General features: G+C 54.3%; 5 protein-coding genes across 5 annotated transcripts; 2 read left to right on the forward strand and 3 right to left on the reverse strand.

Annotated features, from left to right (window-relative positions):
- Nucleotides 1-5976: 5976 nt before the first annotated feature.
- IUM83_13202 (Testis-expressed sequence 10 protein) lies at nt 5977-6462 on the reverse strand (the record flags this gene model as incomplete). Its single annotated transcript, XM_067937863.1, has 1 exon — nt 5977-6462. One exon carries the CDS (start codon nt 6460-6462, stop codon nt 5977-5979), a length of 486 nt encoding a protein of 161 aa, XP_067786814.1.
- Nucleotides 6463-6921: 459 nt separating this feature from the next.
- IUM83_13203 (putative secreted RxLR effector protein) lies at nt 6922-7935 on the reverse strand (the record flags this gene model as incomplete). Its single annotated transcript, XM_067937864.1, has 1 exon — nt 6922-7935. One exon carries the CDS (start codon nt 7933-7935, stop codon nt 6922-6924), a length of 1014 nt encoding a protein of 337 aa, XP_067786815.1.
- A 141-nt stretch (nt 7936-8076) lies between these two features.
- Nucleotides 8077-8990, forward strand: IUM83_13204 (uncharacterized protein; the record flags this gene model as incomplete). The annotated part of the gene is made up of 4 exons (XM_067937865.1): nt 8077-8479; nt 8553-8674; nt 8756-8872; nt 8958-8990. The coding sequence occupies 4 exons, from the start codon at nt 8077-8079 to the stop codon at nt 8988-8990; spliced, it is 675 nt and encodes a 224-aa protein (XP_067786816.1).
- A 101-nt stretch (nt 8991-9091) lies between these two features.
- Nucleotides 9092-9626, reverse strand: IUM83_13205 (D-2-hydroxyglutarate dehydrogenase, mitochondrial precursor; the record flags this gene model as incomplete). Its single annotated transcript, XM_067937866.1, has 3 exons — nt 9092-9169; nt 9258-9425; nt 9540-9626. 3 exons carry the CDS (start codon nt 9624-9626, stop codon nt 9092-9094), a joined length of 333 nt encoding a protein of 110 aa, XP_067786817.1.
- An 8585-nt stretch (nt 9627-18211) lies between these two features.
- IUM83_13206 (putative lysosomal beta glucosidase) lies at nt 18212-18941 on the forward strand (the record flags this gene model as incomplete). The annotated part of the gene is made up of 2 exons (XM_067937867.1): nt 18212-18781; nt 18858-18941. The coding sequence occupies 2 exons, from the start codon at nt 18212-18214 to the stop codon at nt 18939-18941; spliced, it is 654 nt and encodes a 217-aa protein (XP_067786818.1).
- Between the last annotated feature and the right edge of the window lie 2014 nt (nt 18942-20955).

Here is a 20955-nt window from a genome sequence, read left to right on the forward strand (position 1 = left end):
TTCGGGCGGAAGGTGCTCCGCTCTGAGGTTTCGGCAGAGCAACACCTGGGATAGTGGTTTCTGGGGTTGCTGGTGGTATCCGTGTGGCGCGAATAGTCTGGGATAGTGGTTCCCAGCTTCGCTGTGTCGCCTACATCAAGGCGTGGTGCGCGGAAGTCCCAGGGTGCAGAGCGAGAACCCTGGATCAAGGCAGGCTCAGACCGAGCCAACTCTCGGGGCCACTCTGGTCTGAGGGGCGAGTGAAGACCGTTGTGCGGCTCTCAGTCTGAGCCGCCGGAGGAAGTGTTGTGACTGGAAGCGACTCGAAGCCGGAGTCGCTGAGCAAGGAGGAGGCTGTTAAGGCCCAGAGTCCAAGGGCCTGAGAAGAGAAGTGGACTAAGTGTGTGTGGAGTGAACGTGTTTATATTCAAGAAAACGGGGCACAGCGGACTCAGCACGTGCGTACAAGGGCCTTCCAAGCAAGGAGCAAGCTTCGTCTGGGGGCATCTGGGAACTGTCGAGTTCGGAGGCAGCTGGTGTGGCCGACGCAAGTCTGGGCCCACAGCGTAGCCTTAGGAAGAACCAAGTCAAGGGATTGCAAGAGTGAGGAACACACGCCTCACCCAGCTTGGGATCTGAGATCTAATCTCAGATTCTGAGTTGAGTGGTCTGAGATCGAGGTCTAGCCGCGAGGCTATTCCCTGATTTTGGAGCCCGCATCGCCACACTAGACGCACCACCGATGACTCAAAACCGTACAGAAGCACGCGAAGCAGTTCCGGACGGAGCAAGAGTCGTCGCTACCAGTCCACCGACGACTCGTCAGACGAAGAAGCAGTCTTCACCGGTGATGGAAGGGCGCAGACGAACGAATACCTGCGTCAAATCCGTGAGGTGACCGAATTCGAGTTGCTGAACGCAACCCCAAGGATCGAAGTGGCAACACATCGATCACTGGGGCAGATCAAAGCATTCTCGGGCACCAGGAACGAGAGCGACAAGTCGATGCAATGGCTTCGCGCCTTTGTCTACGAGATGAAAGGGACGCGAGCATCACCCAATGAATGGTGCCTGCCTTTCGAGCTGAGTCTTCGGGACGGCGCTCTACATTGGTACCGACAACTGCCCAAGAGGACCAAGCGAACGTGGAGCCTTCAAAGCGAAGCCTTCATCAAATACTATTGCTCCCAGTTCAGCCAGTCAGCGGAGACTCGCTACTACTCAGCCAAGCGCGAAGACAAGGAACATGTTTGCGACTACCTAAACCGGCTCAATGGCTATGCCAGGAACGCCGGAATCCGGTTTGAGAGCAACGGCCGCAAAGCACGCGACCACGTCAAGCGGTTCCTCGAGACCTGCGGCGACCGAGAACTCGAACGGCGTTTGTGCCATCTGCGTATCTCGGGTATCCATGAGTTGGAGGAAATGATCCAAGAGATATTGAAGATTGACGAGCGCAATTCGTCCCGCGAGTAGTCACTGCCACACTCCCGAGCTCGGGATTCCTCTCGACAACGTGATGACAGGCGTCGCGACGACTCGCGCCGCCACGAACGCTCGGAAGACACTCGCCGACGTGATGACCGCCGCCGCGACGACTCGCGAGATGCCTACAACCGTCGTGACCGACGCGAACGAGGTTATGAGCGTCGTCGCGAAGACTCACGCAATATGCCTCGGGTGAGCCTAGCTGAAGCATCTGTCGCCGACATAATCGCCGAACTTCATGGACGGAACATGCGGGACGCTCGGAGCGATCTGCAGCACCCGCGCCACCGATATAATGGCGTCAGCAACAGCGACGATGAAAGTGAACACGGCTCCGACGACTCACAGTGCTCTGGCGAAGACTGGGGTGACAGCTACTCGTCAGACGGCAGCGACGACTACCTCGCAGCAGCCAACGACAAGGGGCGGCGAGTCGCCGCTGAAGGTACCTGCGCGCGGTCAGACGACCGACAACTCAGGAGTGACCCAGCTGGCCGCAGCCAAGGCCGGGACAATCGGCTCCAGAGCCGTGGCTACCGTGACGAGAAATCTCGCCAGTACGGACCGTGTGCAGCCTGCGGAGGCTTACATCACTTAGCGCACTACTGCCGACACCGTTGCAAGCTGTGCAAGCAGGTCCACGATGTTGACTAGTGCGAGGTCTTTCAACAACGCACAAAAATCGTCAAGTCCAAGGTGGACAAGAAAGACCTCACACCCGAGCTCCAAGAACTCATGTTTTCGGACCATTTAAACTAGGCAGCCCGCCAACTACGACTTGGTTGGTCCCAATCGGGCTGCCACAGTTAGCCGAGCCTGCGATTGAAGCGGAGTGTATCTACGCTTTCGTGGGCAAGAGCGAATGGACGAAAAATGAGCAAGGCAACGATGTGATAACGACGGTGCTTGAAGAGGAGAGAGGCAGAAGCCTCGGTGAAGGTGTTACAGGTGGAGAAGATGACGATAAAGTGATTGGAGATACTGCCGATGACTCGCTGATAAGTGCAGTGCACGGAGACATGCCCCGACGACTCGCTACTGCAGTGCGATTATTACCCGGCGAGCGTATGGGATGGTGGTCGGTGCAGAAGTCGGACAAGAAAGCGCGTGATGAGACCCTGCTGAAGTGGGAGGCTGAACGCTATCAACAGTGGTTAGTCAAACCACAACCGATAGTGGATCGACCGAGCTACCCCACGCCCAGGGGCATCCTACAACGTCCAGAAGCGGTCGCTAAAGGGCAAGAAGGCGGAAATGTCGATGCTGACGGCGGAAGTGACAACCCCGATGACTCGCCGGTGGAAGACGACTCGAAATCAGCAGTGCAAGAGCACTACCGGAACCTCCTTGCCACCGCCGACGACTCAGCGGAGGTGACCGACGCCGAAAAAGATGTTGCCATATCTTCGGAAGCACTTGAGGAAGACTCGAGTACTAGTGAGTCGACGGCGCATGGTGGCGAGGAAGTACAGAAGGCAAACGGAGCGCCGGGACATGTCTCGAAGACTCAAACGATACCTGCCCGTGCCCCCGACGACTCATTGGCGGTACCCGAACAGACATTTATCGCGACGATGTGTGACAAGCCCAATGTTCCCGACTCTGTTTTTATGTATACGGAAGCTCTCGCCACCATGCCGACGACTCACGCACAAGCTGAGGTGAAAAAGAAGCAGACCAGACCTCGCAGCAAGCCACCGAAGGCAAAGCCACCGTGGCCGACGACTTAACACAACAAGTCGTCCGCCCACTGGTTGATTTACTCATACAAAGGACAAGAACACCGCGTTCCAGAAGCTCTCATTGTACCAGGCAACCGCATCTGGCAGTACATGGAGCGGGGCAAATCACTGCCCACCAAGAGACAGGAGCATCCACACAACCATATGTCCCCAGCCGTGACCAAGTTCGAATGCGAGCTCAAGTCATCAGGTCACGACTGTCAATTGAAGCGGACGTGCAATTATAGTATTCAACTAACGTCCCGAGCCGCTCCAAGCGTCGCCGAAGACTCGCGACTTGGATTTGATGTTGGGCGTGATGCAATTGATGACTCAAGCTCTCTTTCTCGAGTATGGGTGCCTAAAATCGTTTTGGACGACCGATCCTGGAGCCACTAGCAGTCAGCACCCGCAAATGGTCCTGGTTGTTGAAGCGGAATAGGTGCCGAAGACTCGTCGCCACCATGACTTGTACTTGGGGCAATGCAGCCCAAGCCACAGACGAAGATGACTACTGCAGTATTGCATGACTACATGGAGACCGAACGCGGCCAATTTGGATGGAAATCACAAAATCGATGGATTATTACAGACTACGACAGCCTGAAGACGACACTGATGGCAGCGATTACTTTTACAAGCTGCCCCGGGAGTGCGCAGGCGGCTCCCGACGACTCGGATGCCGGAACCAACACGATGTTCACGGGTTCAACAAACTCATCCGCGTAATCAGCAGGTGTCAATCAAGTGATCAGCATATGCTTCTGGATAACCAGCTGGGTGACCAGAGACAGTTCGTGCTGTCACTGGGTGTCACGTTGTCAGCGTCAGCTGGAGCTCGCGGCTCTGAACCTTCAAGACGTGCAATCGGCTAGTAGGGCACGTGCACCCTCAGATTCAACAAGCAGCAGAAGGAACTGAAGCTGCCGGAGTCGGTGCGGTGTTAGGTGCCATGGCGCTGTAGCAGAAAACCGCACCGATGACTCAGCTGCCGATGACTCAGCTGCCGCCGAAGACTCAGCAGCCGATGACCCAGGCTGCGGCGTGACTTTGCGAGTCGTCGGGAGTGATAGCTACAGCTTTAGTACGAGCTGCTGCACCGACAGCAGCGACTCTCGAAGACACACCTGCTTCGCGGATGCCTACTGTGGCATATTCCTGTGCTACCAAGTCAGAGACGGGTACATTCGTTGAGCCAAGGCAGGCAAAGCTCGCGAGACCTGTACGAGAGCGCTGGACACCACGAGCGTTGAAGCAGACACAAGGAGCACCACGACGCTCGCCAGACAATGGATCGCATAGTGGTGGGGGCAGTTGTGGTGTCGAGAAATGCAGCTGAGACAGGGTGCGCAGAAGACTCGAGGCGCCGGCGCCAACTGGCAAGTCACAACCCATCGCCAGTCATTGGACTAAACTCCCTGATCGCTGATTGGCCTAAATAGGCCGGTGACGATGCCTCGGCGACGGTCCCAAGTCAAGCGCTGGCGGTTGCAGCCCGCTAAGTACAGTGTGAACCTACTGGCAAGATCCGAACTTATGAGTCATCGGCACCTGTCCCCAGTCGTCGGTGGCGTTTCAGCGGCCGTTTGAGTCGTCGGTAACGCCGCCACGTCGCAGAGAAAGCGCCGAAGAGTCGTGAGTTACAACTGGCGGTCCAAAACGGACGCGTTTATACTTGATATTTGTATTGATCGATAGGAAACTTAAGAGAAGACCAGATAAGCCTTCGGGCAACAATAACAGAACAGCTTTTCCTCCCAACCACGCAAAGGCGACACCGGTGCCTGCAGTGAACGACCTGCAGCTCAAGGTAAACCTGGTAGGTAGGATTATGACTGTCGGTGGGCACATCTACTAGTGTAGCGTGTGTTCATCCCTGGCAGGGCCAAGAGTTAGTGGCCGGTGTATTGGTAGCGACGAGTCGTCGCCAGGAACTGGAGGAGCGAGAGCGCACTCCATTTATTTCTTCCCGCCGGAGTATAGCTCCGGCACCCTCGTATCACGCCGTAAAATGCCGGGACCCTTCCTTCTGAGGGCCTGCGAGGTATATTTCGCGTGTGAGAGCGTGCTAGCCTTTGCTCGTGGCTAGTGACGCTGAGTCTTCCGTCGGTCGACTAGTGGAAGCTCGGTACACAGGGGAAACATCAACCCGGTGCGAGGGAAAGTTCCTGGGCCTTCAGGTTCTAACCCTAACAAGCCCATTGAGTCTTCGGTGACTTGGTGGGTGTTGTTGGTGGGGAAAGTGTGCCATATATAATTTAGCGCGTGTTCCTACGGGACAGGGGTTCTGACAGCCAGCCGCTGTCAACCCCTTTCAGAGGTGATAAACAGATTTAGTAGATTTAGGAGGAAGATCAATTTACAAACAATACAGTTCTCATTTTACCTAATCTAAGTCACTTGGGATCCTTTCTTACTTAACTTATATTTGTGTATTCAAATATAATTAACCTAAGTAATTACTAAGTACTTACGCTTCCTCATACACGTGGCGCAACGAGTTAGCTAAAGTAGTGAGTCAAGTTAGACCCACTACACCAACTGGCACGTGGGCCGTTAGCGCTGGTAGATAGCTCAACAGCGCAGTCAATGGAGCTTTCTGAGATGCCAGAGCAAGCGCAAGAGCCAGCAGCGGACACGACCGGAAGTCAGCGTCGGGGAAAAGCGACAGCGCTTGCTCATCAGACGTCTTCATCCGAATGAAGCGGATGAAGAAAACCCCTCCAGCACCGATGGAGAGCTGCTGTTTGCGGACGAAGGTCAAATCCGAAGTGCGGCCAAACAGGTATCAGAGCAAGCATAGCAATGCAGCATCTTGGTAGTCCTCTGCGCAGCTAGCTGTTGAGTACAGGTATTCCACCATCTTTTGCAAGTCGGTCTTGGTGCATGCCACCGCCTTCTTCACGAAACCACCGCTTTCGCGCTTAATACAGTGCTGCTCCAGAGTGCGACCCATACTTAGCAGCTGCCTTGCAACAGCACCACCTGGGACGGGATATTCATCGAGCAGCCAGCACTTCACCTGTCGGTAGTACTGTGCCACGAAGTGCCGTGACAGATACTGCCCCTTCGAGCCAGCGTGGAAAGCAAGATAAACGCCAAACTTGTCCATTATCGCCAGGATGATGGCGCTTGCACGGCTCGGTTCGGCAAAGATCATGGCGCCAACGTGCTCGAGGCTGGTCCCTTCGCTCGAGAGGAAGCACTCGAACGCCTTTAGAGCGGTCGAGCGCGCGCGCTTGGTGTTGGCGGGCTTGAGATCGTTGAGGCTCATCGTAATGGGTCGGAGAGGGAGGTGATATCTAAATGATATGTGGCTGGGCGGCCTTCTCTATACAGATATACATATCTGAGGCTTGCTTCCGACCCGATACGTCGGAGTTAAGGGGGTTCCGACCTCTGTCTGATACTGAGCTTTTATTGGTAAAAAATACGTGCTATGTCTCGAGTGGATTGGTGGAAACAGAATCAATGCAAATCATTGGTCAATATTCACGATAAAACGCCATACAAAAGATCAGCGAGGTCGGAGAGATGATGTTATTCATCCTTATGGCGAAATACCGAACCGTGGCTGAACAGTGTATGTGCTCTTCAAATTGCATCATTCGGGCCGCTGGCTGTGGTGGCCAAGCGTAATTGCGAGATGCAAGCTCTATCAGCTTACTTTCGTGTTTCAGTTGTAGGTACATTAGCTCCGACACATCGCAGTTATCTCCCCCTTCTTTCTACTCTAAAGCTCGTCCTTCTGCGCCTGCAAGTCCAGTTTGTACTCCTTCACCTCCCTCAGCGTCTTCGCACTAGCCTGGGTGATGGGGTCGTTGTCCCCGTAAATCTTGACCGCAATCTTGTGCGCATGCTCCAGTAGGCCAATGGCGTCGTCCACCTTCTTCTGGCGCATCTTCACACCGGCCAACGCGTTCAAGCTGAACGCGTACGTCAAGGTGTCCTCGCCGTCTCTCTGCAAGAAAATGGCGCTGGCCATCTCCGCCGCCCTCAGCGCCTCGTCAATCTCATTCACCGCCACATGGGCAGTGGACAGCTCCATGTACAGCTCGGCGATGCCCGTCGTGAGCCCATTGATCTCGCCTCCCTGGGCCTTCACTGCGTCCTTGAGCACCTTGAGGTTCTTTTTCTTCTTGCCCAGCTTCTTGTACCCTTCCGCGATCCTCAACGAGGCCTCAATGTAGGCCTCGTGGGTCACGCCCAGGCCCTTTTTGACGTGTTTGCGCAGCGTCTTGTACTTGGAGATGGCCTTCTGGTACTTCTCCTTGGCCATGTAGGCGTCCGCCAGGCTGCGCAGCGACAGCCCCAGCGACGGATGGCTGTCCCCGTAGATGCGCTCCACCATGGCCACCGAGTCCTCCAGCACCTCGATGGCCTCGTCGTACTGCTTGGCGCGGATGAGCACGGCCCCGTAGTCGTTCAGGATCTGCGCGTACAGCGCCGCGTCCTGCGAGATGTCGGCGGGGTCGGTCACCGCGTGGCGGCCCTCGCCGAACACGCGCTCGTGCAGCAGCGTGATGGCCCCGCGCAGCTTGTCGATGGCGCCCTTGAAGTCCTTGGCGTCGTTGAGCTTCATGCCTGCGTTGCGCAGCCCGCGCACCTGCTGGATGGTGGGGTCGTTGTCGCGCGCGCTGGCGCTGGATGTGGGCTCCGGCGTCTTGGCGGCGCTGTCGCCGTCGTTCTGGGCGGCGCAGAGCAGCAGCGCCGCCAGCAGCAGCGCGCACAGGAAGAGCAGGCGCATGATGACGTCCAGAATTCCAGCTGAGCTCCTCGGGTGACACGTACGAGGGGCTTTCAGGTACAGTGTACCATGTCGAAAATGTCGAAAATGTCGAAAACAGCGGATGGGTTTTTGACAACAAAAGTGGCTACACTTTTTGTGATGGCCAAGAAGAAGAGCAAGAAGACGGCGAGTGCTGCGCGGGATGCCGGGCACAAGGAGGCGGTGGGTGTGAATGGCAATGCGGCGGATAGCGTTGCCAAGCTGTTCACTGCCTTGCAGGAGAAAGGGGCGGCCTGGTACGGCCGGGAGCGCGAGGGAATTGCGCTGATCGAAGGATTCCAGTCGGCGCTGCTGGCGGTTCGAGACGCTCAAGCTGCAGCGACAGTCGTTGCCGAGAGAGACGAGCAGAGTGGAGAGGTGGCGCTGGCTGGGCTGGCTGGCAATGCGGCGATGGACCCGTGGCTGGCGGAGGACCTGTATCAACAGGTGCAGGAGCTGTCGAGCGGCTTCGAGGAGCTCCTGGAGCACATGTACGCGCTGCTGGACCAGGCGAGGCAGATCGGTGCGTTGGACGTTGAACTGGATGGGATTTTGAGCTGGAGAGCTGATGTTGTCCTGGTAATTGATGGTGATAGTGTTGGGCGCTGCTGAGGATGGCCAGGAGCAGCAGGTCGAAGCTACGCAGCTGAGGCCGGTGGACTACCTGCAGATGATGAGTCAGGAGCTCGCGACGTTTGAAGCCGAGTACCAGCACATCGTACGTTGCGAGATGGTGGGGTGGCGTACTTGTGCCCAGCTAGTGATGGCTTTGCTGGTTGTGTTTGTTGCTGCTTGGAAGGAAGCATTGCTGCGACTTATTTCGTTCGAGACTTCGACGGACGAGCTGCGCACGCTGGTTATCTCCTGGAGCACGTCGCCCTTCCTGGACCCAGCTCAGTCTCGCAGCTTCCTCCAGGTACGCCATCCGTTTTCACATTGCAGTAACCCAGCCACGCACCTACACGTCGTCTAACTCTCAACTTCTTGTCCTTCCCGAGCAGCGTCACCAAATATCCCAGCAGCAGCACGCATAGGTGATCATCTCTACACAAGCCTCGTCAAAAAGAAGCGAACGTGCCTTGCCTACAGATAATATAGACTGTATTTCCCATCTGCAAGTAGTGCCTCCTTCGTGCTACTTGGTCGCCACGAACTGCGCGCACAGGTCGTTCACGTCCTCCAGATTCAAGCTCGAGACGAAATCCAGCTGAGCCTGCACCAATACCAAACAACAACAGCAATTGCAGCGTCTCCCATCAGCCAACAGCTCTGCAAGTCAACAGCAGCCAGGCACGCGGCACCTTCTCCAGCTGTCGCTGGATCTTGGCGGCCTCCTGCGACGAGAAGTAGGGCGTCAGGAACTTCTCCAGCGCATCCTCCGCCGAATCCGTGGGCTGAATGGCGCTCTCCTTCCCCGCAGGGATGAAGATGCCCGAGCTTGCGGTCTGCACCGCCGGCTCGTCGTCATACTAAAGGGCAATAACCACAGTGTTAAGTACTGTACTGCGAGGGGTGTATTGGCAGCTAGAGCGCCGCGGTGAAAGCGGTGAAAGCGGGAGGGTGGGGACAGGTCGCAGACGCACCATGTCGTTCCATTGCACGCGGCAGTGCGTCTTCTTGCGCACCACCGGGTAGCTCTCCAGCAGGCGGAGGAACTCGCCCTCGTCCATGATGTTTTGTAGTGCTCGCTTTGATTGGGCAGTCTGCATTGGAAAATTAGGCCACACATATTTTTTTACGTTTTTTTTCAACACGCGATAATTTTAGTCTAAACTGGAGCTAGGAACATCATATTTTAGAAGTCTAAAGAGATGGCAAAATGCATGCTAAGGAAAAATACAGAGTCTATAATGCATAATCTCCAACAAAAGCAACTTCACTATGGGAATTTCTAGGCCAGCGTAACCAGCTTGGTTTTCTAATTCTCAAAAAAAAATCATTGACTTTGAGGGAGCTCGAGCTTCTAATTCCGTGAGCACCACAAGCATAACTTTCGATCTCTCAAAACAAATGCGAGTCTCACGTTGACCCCCCCCCACCGCAATTGTAGCATCCGGATTCTAGCGATTTAACGCTTCATTTAGGTTTATAAACAGATTAAAGGTAGACATAGAATGAAACGGTACAAATGTATACGAGTATTACGAAGAGTCTGGTCCTTCAAGCGTACTTCTCTCAAGCGTACTTCTTCATGCCCTAGCTGTGTTGTGACTCTTCTCATAAACCAAGCTCCCGTCTGGCCTGATGAGTGAGCGATTAAATACACGCTCAACGTCGTCCAGATTTCCCAGAATCTCCAAGAGAGGCGCCAGTAGGTCGACATTGTTGTACAAGCTCACAACGCGACCGTTCTCGCTATCCCAGATTATGCGCACGGAACCACGCATAATAAGCTGCTTCCCGAGCAGTTTGGAACCCAGGGCAGCCCATAAATCCGGATCATTTACCAAGTGCGGGAACGCCAGTTGAAGCGTCTTCTCGAAAATCGTGGCTTTTACTTTGGTAGTGGCGACGAAGGTATCTCCAAAGCAGTTCTCCAAGTCCACGAGTTGGACATCGAGGTCTGGATGGTACAGGGAAACGCGTCTGTAGTCTTCCAGTAGTGTCTCCACGCCGCATCCTGACGCGGTGATCAGATCTGGGGCCATCATTGCCACCAAAAATGCCCGGTGCATTTGCAAGTGCTGGAAACGCAGTGCCGCCATGCTACTGGTGGGACCTTGGTTTATCGCTGGATCCTTGAGAGCGTAGCGGAAAAGACGGAAGTATTCCGACATAACATTCCAAGACGTTCTCGTTGTCGAGACCCCGAAGTCGAGAAGCTGTCGCTGTAGCTCAAGCTTGTAGGTTTCTTTTCGCAGCGACTGAATACTATCTGATCCGCCGGGATCCACCTCCCGGCTGTAGTTCAACGGTAGTTCAACCAGAAGGACGTTGACGAAACAAATACGCAGCCTAGCCTAGCCAGAGAGACCGCTAACCGAAAAAAGTTTAAGATTTGCTCTGCAGTGAGCAAGGGACTTCAGTGCACGGCGGCCCGGCAGAGGGCCACGTGCGAACAAAGTTAACTTTAGTACCGACTAGAGTTCCAAGAAAATCCGACTCCGCGCAAGCTCTAGCGCGTGATACGATGGAGTACGACGACGACAATCACGGCGGCGACGGCGCTGGAGACCGCGCCGGCGACGCAGCCGCGCCAGCAGAACGCCCTGGCGCACACGAGAACGGTGATGATACCGTTGAGGAGCTCGCGGCACGTACGGCCGCGATGCAACTTGAGAGTGCGGCGTCACCAGTCCCTGGGTCCCCGGGACTGACTATCCAGATCCCAAACCCTTTTGACACGGTTGGTGGCGGAGACGAGGACGTGGAGATGCCGACAGCGAGTCCCCAGGCCGAGACGAGACCGACATCGCAGCGCGTGGCTGCTGCGCCTGCGCTACCGCAGCCCCCAAGGTTTGCTGGTCGCACGATGCAGGATCGACGGGACTTCATGCAGAAGTACGAGACCTACTTAGCGGCGGTGAACGCCCTGCAGACGCCCTACAGCGGAGCATTCGCTATGCCTGTGGCGGCTTGTATTGAGTCGAAGACCAAGAGAATGATAGCACGCTACGAGTTCAACACGGCGTCGAACCTGATCTCGGAGCAGCAGTGGGTGGACTATTTCATGCAAGCCAAGGTCCCCTCTCTTGTTGACTATGCGGCGGTGGATGTCGCAATGAAAAAGTTGGAGATGAAGATAATCTGGCCGGAGCCGGAGAGCAGGATGATGAACCTTCAAGCTGACTTAGAAGGCATACTGGACAAGTTTAATCTGACCGACACCGCCTTTGAACATGAGCAGCGTCGGCTGGTCAAGTACCTCGCTGATGCACTGGCTCCTCCGCGCTTCAAAGCCGTGGTCGCAACGAAGCTCACGCTACATCAGAACAAGAAGTATAAGAACGAGGTAGTGCCATTTTGCTCGTGGGTGACCCAGCTGCTGCGCGAGTTTATGACGTGGGAGCATATTGCACCGTCTGGGGCTACAACTCAGACCCCTTCGACGGGGCGTGACAGCGGTGGCGACCGCGGAGGAGCTGGTGGCCGAGGTCAGCAGTCTGGTCGTCGAGGACGCGGTGGACGAGGGCGTGGATACGGAGGTGGCCGTGGCGGACAGGAAGGCGCCATGGCTCCAGCTGCGGCGACTGGCGACACTAGCGGGACGCCCTCGACATCGTCGGGTGACCGGCGACCAGCGAGAGGTTCTTGCCTGAAATGCCAGTCGACTGATCACCAAGTTCGCGAGTGTCCGCGCTGCACACCCGAAGAAGCCACCCGCCTGCTAAGAGAACTGCGCGAGCGTCGTGAAGCTCGACGATCGGAGAGTGTTCGCAAGTTTGATATTGTGGATACCAGTAAACGTCTCAAGTCGGACGATCACGGATCAGTCGCGGCGGCAATTGACGGAATCGCGGTTACAGCGCTAATGCTGGACACAGGAGCGGACACTTCGCTGGTAGCGCGGGGTGTTCTGGAAGCGCTGACGCAGATGGGAAAAGTGCTGCGCGTAAACCCGGTCGCGGGCATCACATTATCGCCTGTGGGCAAGGAGAAGATCAACGTGACCCGCATTGTCACTTTCGACGAGGTTGTTTTGACAACGTCAGCTGGGCCGTTGATGCTCCGGAACCTATCTTTCTATGTGGAAGAAGACAACGGCAGCATGGAGGTTATTGTCGGCCGACCCATCATGAGACTCCTCGGGTACTCCACCGACAAGCTATTAGTGGAGGCTAGGAAGGTACGCCCAGATTGGGAGCTCGGTGTAGCCCAGTCGGATAACCTCGAGCCTGGAGCGGCGCCAGCCGAGACGCCAGGGATGCGTCGCCTGTACGCAGAGCCGCCGATGCCCCCCGACGAAGAGGACGCGGTGGAGCGACATGAGACGCGGACAGCTACGCCAACGATGCATCCCACGAATTTGACCGAGGTCATCCAATATCTTGAGAAGAAAGTCGAGATCGCTAAGGAAATGGGCTTGACGCTCGACGGTCAAGCAAGACTAACCACGATTTTACACGTACGGGCCGACTCGTTTCGTGTGGATTTCGGCAATGACCCGCCAGTGCGAGTTGCACCGATGCAAGTCCATCTAAAAGCTGGTGCGAAGCCAGTCCGAGCTCAGCCTCGTCGCTATTCGCCCACGGATCGAGAGTTTCTCGACCGGCACACGCGTGCCTTGCTCGATCATGGCCTAGTGTACAAAAACCATCGAAGCCGGTGGGCCTCAGCGCCTAGGATCGTGCGAAAGAAAGAACAAGACAGTGACCCAACTGCTGATCCGCGCATGACCATCGACACGAGAAGTGTGAACGAGAAGACGGAGCCGATGCCCTGGCCGATGCCTGTGCTCGATGTAGTGATCGGCGAACTCGAGGGAGCAAGATTCTTCTTCGTGCTCGACTGGTTCAGGGGCTACTGGCAGTTGCCCCTGCACCCGGACTCCCAGGAACTGTACTCTTTTGTGACCCATCGTGGAATTTATACCCCGACACGGGTGCCGATGGGTGCCACGGACGCCGTCGCGTACTGCCAGGGTGTCGTCGAAGAGATTTTCGGAGATTTACTGGGGCATTGTATGCTAGCCTGGTTAGATGATATACTCGGCTTTGTTGAGACCGAAGAAGCCTTGTTGGATGTGCTCGACCAAGTGCTTGCGCGATGTGAGCAGTACGGGTTGAAGTTACATGCGAAGAAGTGCACATTTTTCTCTACGAAAGTGAAGTGGTGTGGCCGGATCATATCCGCCGATGGGGTCACGCATTGTCCGGAGCGTGTCCAAGGTCTGGTTGATATGCAGCGGCCACGTACTGCTGGAGAACTGCAGCAATTTGTCTGCGCCGCCAACTGGATGCGGCAAAGCCTTCCCGAGTATTCGCGCATTTCTGCGGCTCTGTATGAAGCATTGGACCGTGCCGCTCAAGTTGTTGGCTCTCGTAAGAAAAATCAGTTGTCGAAGGTGCGACTAGAAGACGTGAATTGGGGCGACGCAGAGGTCGCCAGCTTTGAAGCTGCTCGCACAGCACTGCTGAAAATGGTGCCTCTAGCACATCCCAATCCGACAATGGACGTGTGTCTTTACACCGACGCGAGCCAGGACTTCTGGGGCGCCGCTGTCACTCAACTCCCTGCTGGTGAAGCCCAACGACCGTTGGCCGAGCAGGACCATCGTCCTTTAGCGTTTCTAAGCGGACGGTTTGTTGGTGCGGCAAGTCGCTGGTCGACGATTGAGAAAGAAGCCTACGCAATTGTCGAGGCCACTAGACGTCTGGAATACCTGCTGCTTCGACCTCGGGGTTTCCGACTATATACCGACCACCGGAATCTCGTCTACATTTTCAACCCATACGCCACTGATGGAACCATGGCCCGATATCAAGCCGACAAATTACAGCGCTGGGCGCTCTCATTAATGTCCTTCCAGTACATTATTGAGCATGTCCCTGGCGAAGTCAACGTCTGGGGCGACTTGCTGAGTCGTTGGGGTGCGGGCCAAGTACGCGAAGATGAACACGAAGCGACTAGAGTCGCCCGGCTAGCTGTCGTAGAACGCGTATCCCCTCTCGAGGACCCCGAGTTTGTCTGGCCGTCGGAGACGGAAATTAAAGCAGTCCAGGACGCGGCACGTGAAGCTGGTCAAGACCTCGAAGGGGCCCAGCAGACTGGCGAACGCGAGCTCATGGTCATGCCGTCTGGACAAGTCTGGATCCCAGCCGACGCAGAAGATTTGCGGCAGCGCCTGTGCGTGATCGCACATGCCGGAGCAAGCGGACATCGGGGTGCACAGACCACTCAGCGCGCTCTCGAGGCTGTATTCTATTGGAAGACGCTTGCGGTCGACGTTGCCGCGTTTGTTGGTGAATGTCTACATTGTATGGCGACTGCGAGCGGCCGTATCCCTCGCCCGTTTGGTGAAACTCTGGTGGCTACGAAGCCCAATGAAATACTTCACTTCGATTACCTCAGTATGGTGGAGGGTGACGGTGGAGTAAAGTATGTGCTGGTGCTTAAAGATGGGATGAGCGGTTACGTGGAGCTAGTTGCCTGTCTCCAAGCCACGGCCGACACCGCCTACCAGGCTCTGATTGACTGGTTTAAACGGTTTGGCGTGGTTCACCAATGGGTGTCGGATCAAGGGGCGCACTTCAGAAATCAGATTGTGGAACGATTGCAGCGCGCTCTTGGCGCACAACACCACTTCGTGACGGCCTACACGCCTTGGGCTAATGGGACCGTCGAGGTCGTCAATCGGGAGGTTCTGAAGTGTATGAAGGCACTCCTCAGTGAACGCAGACTGGCCATTCGCGACTGGCCCGCTCTGCTGCCGGTCGTGCAAGCAGCACTCAACACCATGCCAGCTGACCGACTGGGAGGAAAATCCCCGCTCACCGCATTTACTGCACTGCCCGGGGGTACGCAGTTGACAAGCATCCTGCACCCCCGCGATCCGGAGGAGGCCACTATCCACTGGGTTGCACAGGAGATCCAAGAACATTTGGACAGTGTACGCGTGGCGTTGGACGGACTCCACGCGGAGATGGTGAATGCGAGTGAGAAGAGACGCCGTGCAGCACGCGAGCGGCACGCGCGTAGACAAGGTGTCAAGTTGCAGAAGTTCAGCGAGGGTGATTTTGTCCTCGCTGCGACAGCCACTGGTCGAAGCGGCAATAAGCTGGCGCTTGTGTGGCGAGGCCCCAAACGAATCGTTCGCGCGCTAAATGACTTCACGTTCGAGGTTCAGGATATTGTACAGCCGTTCGAAATGTCCGTTCGTCACGCCTCCCGGCTACAACTGTATCGCGACGCGCGTCGTGGACAGGTCGACGAATTACAAGAGCAGGCGATATATGGTGAAGGTGGTCACCTTGTTGAAGCGCTCCGTGAATGTCGGTTGAGTCCTGACTCACACCGCTATGAGATCTTTGTGAAATGGTATGGGCTGGACGACGTCGAGAGTTCATGGGAGCCCGCGGACAGTATCAAGCAGGACGTCCCCCAGCTTTTCCAAGCATTCCTCGACGCTGCGCCCCACGATAAGCTGCGCTCTGATATGGCGACCGCGCTTGCCAGGCCCACCTCCAGCTCAACTGATGTGCCACGACTGCCGCGCCGCAGGACTGCTGGTCGTCGCCAACATCAACGCGATACGACTAACTAAATCACTCCACAGTGGAGGGGGAAATGATCCGCCGGGATCCACCTCCCGGCTGTAGTTCAACGGTAGTTCAACCAGAAGGACGTTGACGAAACAAATACGCAGCCTAGCCTAGCCAGAGAGACCGCTAACCGAAAAAAGTTTAAGATTTGCTCTGCAGTGAGCAAGGGACTTCAGTGCACGGCGGCCCGGCAGAGGGCCACGTGCGAACACTATCTTCAAGACTAGATACTCGATTCATCATCTTCATCCGGTAACGCGCCATATTGTCACGGCTTTGCTGGCGCCGACGTAGTAGCAAGCGCTCAGCAACGCTCAGCGAACTCGGCGTGTTGGTGTCATTCTTGTAGGTAGTAAAATCCTGACGCTGACGTGAACAACTGAGATCTATCGCGACGGGTGCCAGTGGGCCGGTCGGCAAACCCGGCGTCACAGTAACCGCACCAGGTTGGGAGAAATCGGATCGATCTCGGCAGGAAGACTTGCCACGTTGGACGACATCTCCAATGACTTCGTCGCTAAACGACTGGTAGTTGGGAGGGTAGAGCACGCTAACGTTCATCGGGGTTGAAGAGGGGGGCGACGGTGTTGGTGTAGGACCGCTGAGATTTAAGAATGAGTTTAGTTGAACTGATGTGCAACGTATTCTGAATTCACCAATCAAGGCATTTATGCCGATCCATGCAATGTGTACATCATCGAAATGCTATCATCATCTTTTGCGGTAGCCTGTCAACACAAGAGCATATGCGTGATTGCGTTAGATTTGCAAATCTAACGCAATCACACATGTGCTCGATGTCGACAGAGCTAACGCAATCTGGGCTTGTTCTCTTACCGGTACCCTCAATGCATAGATGGGTAGTCGTGCCATTAAGTGCATGTAGGACTGCCCACCGTTGTTAACCCGTGCAAAGTAGACAGACAGGTGCGAAGATTCAAGTCAGGTCGAGTACCCCGGTTGGTGAGTCGATTGATCAACTCCTATTAAACTGAATCTTACTGAGGTGACCACAACCCTCCACATCGGGTTCGTACTGTTGAAGCACAACATGTACCGGTATGTATTGTATTATTTCAAAGCTTGTATCTGGTGAGCAAAGCGTGCTTCTCAAGCATCGGACATGCAAGAAGCTTCCACGCTGCTGTCGGTGGGAGCGTGCCGCCGGGAAGATTACTGTACTGGTGTACAGCTACTGCACCGCTCTAGCGTACTGTCGTCTGCAGTATACCAGCTGTATAGATCGCCAAACAAAGCGACGGAAGCGAGCAATCCTGCATTACGCGTTCAATCTTTTGACCGGAAGGTAGATATACTGTACTACTGCACAGGGTTTATAAACATCGTTCATAAAAGTCATATGATTATCGTACATGTACAGTAGCCGGAATTTTTTGGATGATCCTGACCGAGGAAGCATTTGCAGTCAGTTACGATGATTGTGCTACATCTACATGTAGCGTGTGGTTGTATAAGGTCCTTTCATACTAGAGCACTGACACCTGGACGACACGGCAGCATTTATCAGGCCAAGGCGAACTCACCGCGCACCACACAGACCGGATTGAACTACAAAAGATCTCCTCTCAGTCCGCATTAAGCAAAATGAAACTTTGAGTTAGGTGTGTAGACAAATAGAGGCATCCATCAATTAACACTTCATGTAGTCACAAGGCAGCGTAGATCTTACTAATTAAAGCATGGTAGTTGACTCATGTTCATTTTACCGCCATAATCACCCCGTAGACATAACGCTTCAGGGCTCCACCCACGTAAGCTTTAAGACAGAAAGTTCAGCGTTGCCGATGTCATAAGCCTGTTTCCAGATGGATTTTCTTGGGCTTTGCGCCATCTTTTGGCGCGTTAGATGAATCGAAGTGATGTGAGACACGATGTCCGCTGTGTACAGCCTGTGTAAATACCTTTGCACTACACATGGGTGTAGGCCTTACATGTGCAGAGAGGTCAGATTGGATACAAACTCCGTTCACTTGCGCACTCTCACTCGACAAGACACACCGCTCGACGAAACAATACACTCGACAGTAGGAAGCATGGCATTCGTCTACCAAGGTGAAGATGACGACGCTCGAGCGTTTGAGGCAGCATTGTCCTTCGTCGAGGAGTTTGCGTACGATGTCGACACCGAGTCTTTCTCCGCTGGAGGTGTCAGCTCCGAGGTCGACTCCTCCGATAGCCACGAGCACGCTCGACCGAAACGGCGTGGGAGGAAACAATCGCGCGAAGACCCGATCAAACGACGAGACGCGCTAAACGCGAAGAGGAAGCTGCTTCGAAAAGCTGGTGTGTACGGTGACCCGAACCGCGTGCGCAATCAACGCACGCGCGAAATCGCCTTCCTTCGCGAACAAATTGAGAAGCTAGAACTTCTCCGTCAGGGCCAAGGCCGGGTGGGTCTAGCAATCGCAAACGCACCCCAAAGCTTGCGGCTGTCGTTCACTAGCAACGTGCGAACCAGTGTCTGGAGGGAGTTCGCGAGACGGCAGAAACGGCGACGCGAGGAAGCCGAGGCCACAAATGTGCGCCTGAGGCTTGCGGTAGATCGCCACCAAAAGCTGGGTCAAGCTTTAACACGGTTGATGCGGAAGCGAGCAAGTCAGCTGGTAAGTCCCCCAAAGCATGTCATAGCCAGCTCGTGGTGCTACTTGTGGTTATGCTAACATGCCGGTTTTGCTGCAGGAAAACGAGTATGCGAGTTTTTCTGATGCACTTGGCTGCGGCCAAGGCGCCCAGGATTTAATGGCGCTCCTATCAGAAGCGTAAAATGCACTCAACTAAACATCTCGGACATGACCGCAATAGTAGGCTTGGTACCTTCATATGTGTTATTCGTTGCCTGCTGCGTGTAGCTCCAGACGATAGGCGAGTTGCATTCTTCGTAAATTAAACAGATGTTGACCACGTGGCAGTTCACCTCTCCACCCTTGTTCTCGGCCCGTGCGAAACATATCAGCAGGCTGATCGAATCGATGCTGAGCTCTGGCAGCAGAACAATGTCATTTCACTTTTATTAGTACGGCTGTCCGCCGACATCGACTACTACAGAGCAGACAAACGTAACTTGGGTCGAGACACCGCTACTACTGTGCAATGAGCAATTCGTTAGTGCATAATTAAGTGCCAACAATGAACCTCAATTCAAAAGCAAAGTGTAGGTGAACGGTGTTCCTGCCACGAGCAGCGTGTTTTAATCACCGAAGTCCCTCAGTACGCTTGCTGTCGATCTATCTGGACCACCGGAGGTTACGAAGTGAGTTGTTGTTAACCATCGACTCGTTGATGAGTCAATTGATCCGTAGATTCAAAACCGGCGAGACACACAATGTCTCTATCTCGTACTGTAGTGAGGTGACCCCAGTCCAGACCTCGAAAAACATATTATTGAATTGCAATTAATGTATTTTTTGTACCGATACTATTGGGCCCCAAGGTCTCCAGTACAATTATTACTGAGACAGGAAAAGCAGTAGATTCGATTTCTATACAATACATAAGTATAATACATTAAAATAATTGCAATAATATGTATCACTGATCATGAATGTATCGAATTGATTATTATTCAATTTCAAACATTGCAATTCAATACTATACTGTATTTTCCGAGGACTGGGCGTACAGCTACTGCACCGTTCTAGCGTACTGTCGTCTGCAGCGTACTTGTGTCTATACATGCATTGTCGTCCGAAGACGAAAGAACATTCCACTGCTCACAGCGACGGCGTTGCGTATCTAGACGCTAACGAAATCAGTGGGCGGCAGGCTGTTCTTCTACTTGTCGGATTTCCAGGCGGCCGGGGTTACTTATTGATTATTGGTGCGGAGGCGCTACATGGAAGCTACATACTCACGATGCTGTACAGTTGCCAGGGCATGAACCTACATCTCTACTTCTCCGGTCCGGGAAAGAATTAACAATTATCTAAGGTCCATTCATCACGCCCGGATACGATTGCCTAACGACTTCGACGAAAGATTGATAGAATGCGAGCAACGAGGATTGAATGTAGAGCACGATGTTTTACACACTTTTTACTGGGATAGGAAGCAAGCTTAAAAGCTCTTATCCCTCAAAAGGTAATTACAGCGTAGTAACTAGAAAAAAGCAAAATCTCGTGGTAGTGTACTCCTCCGAACAAAGCGCGTGTCATTTGGTGTGGAGGTCGGTCATTCAGTCATTAAGGCCGAAAGCTGCAGTACCGCTTCATAAAGTCTCCCAGGCCTGGCCGAATGCGTTGCTGCTGGTGTCCACCTGGGCTGAGATCAACGTGTCATAAGCCGACATATAGTTTTGGGTAGTCTTGAGTGACATGCCTCGTTCATATACCAATGTAACATACCTCGAAACTGTTGGTACATTCAAAGACCCTCGAACGAACCGATAATTGTGGTGCAGTTCTTCACACGTATCATCACCTGTCGCATACTGTGTCTAGAGGTGCGAAACGACTTGTTGTGGCCCATTTCGTGGCATATGCACTTGGATGTGTCGGAGAAAGCTCGGAGCAGCTCTCGCTCCCCGCTCTCCGTTGAGACTCTGCATACATCCGATTCATTGAGCAATTTCTTCACATGGCAAATGTCACCGCATCAGTTTCTGCTCTCATCATTCTCGTGTGGCAGGCAGGCCAGAGCTTCCTCGATCAGAAGTCTCAGCAAACGTGAGGTGCGCTGCTATGGCAAATCCAGGTGCTGCTTGTTGCTTTTGTGGCAAATTGAATTGTGTCTGCTATTGTCTTGCTTATCCTAATCGGTTCAATCCTCTCTGCTCGTCTTC

Source organism: Phytophthora cinnamomi, assembly GCF_018691715.1.
Source record: "Phytophthora cinnamomi strain GKB4 chromosome Unknown Contig63, whole genome shotgun sequence".
Taxonomy (NCBI): Eukaryota; Oomycota; class Peronosporomycetes; order Peronosporales; family Peronosporaceae; genus Phytophthora; species Phytophthora cinnamomi.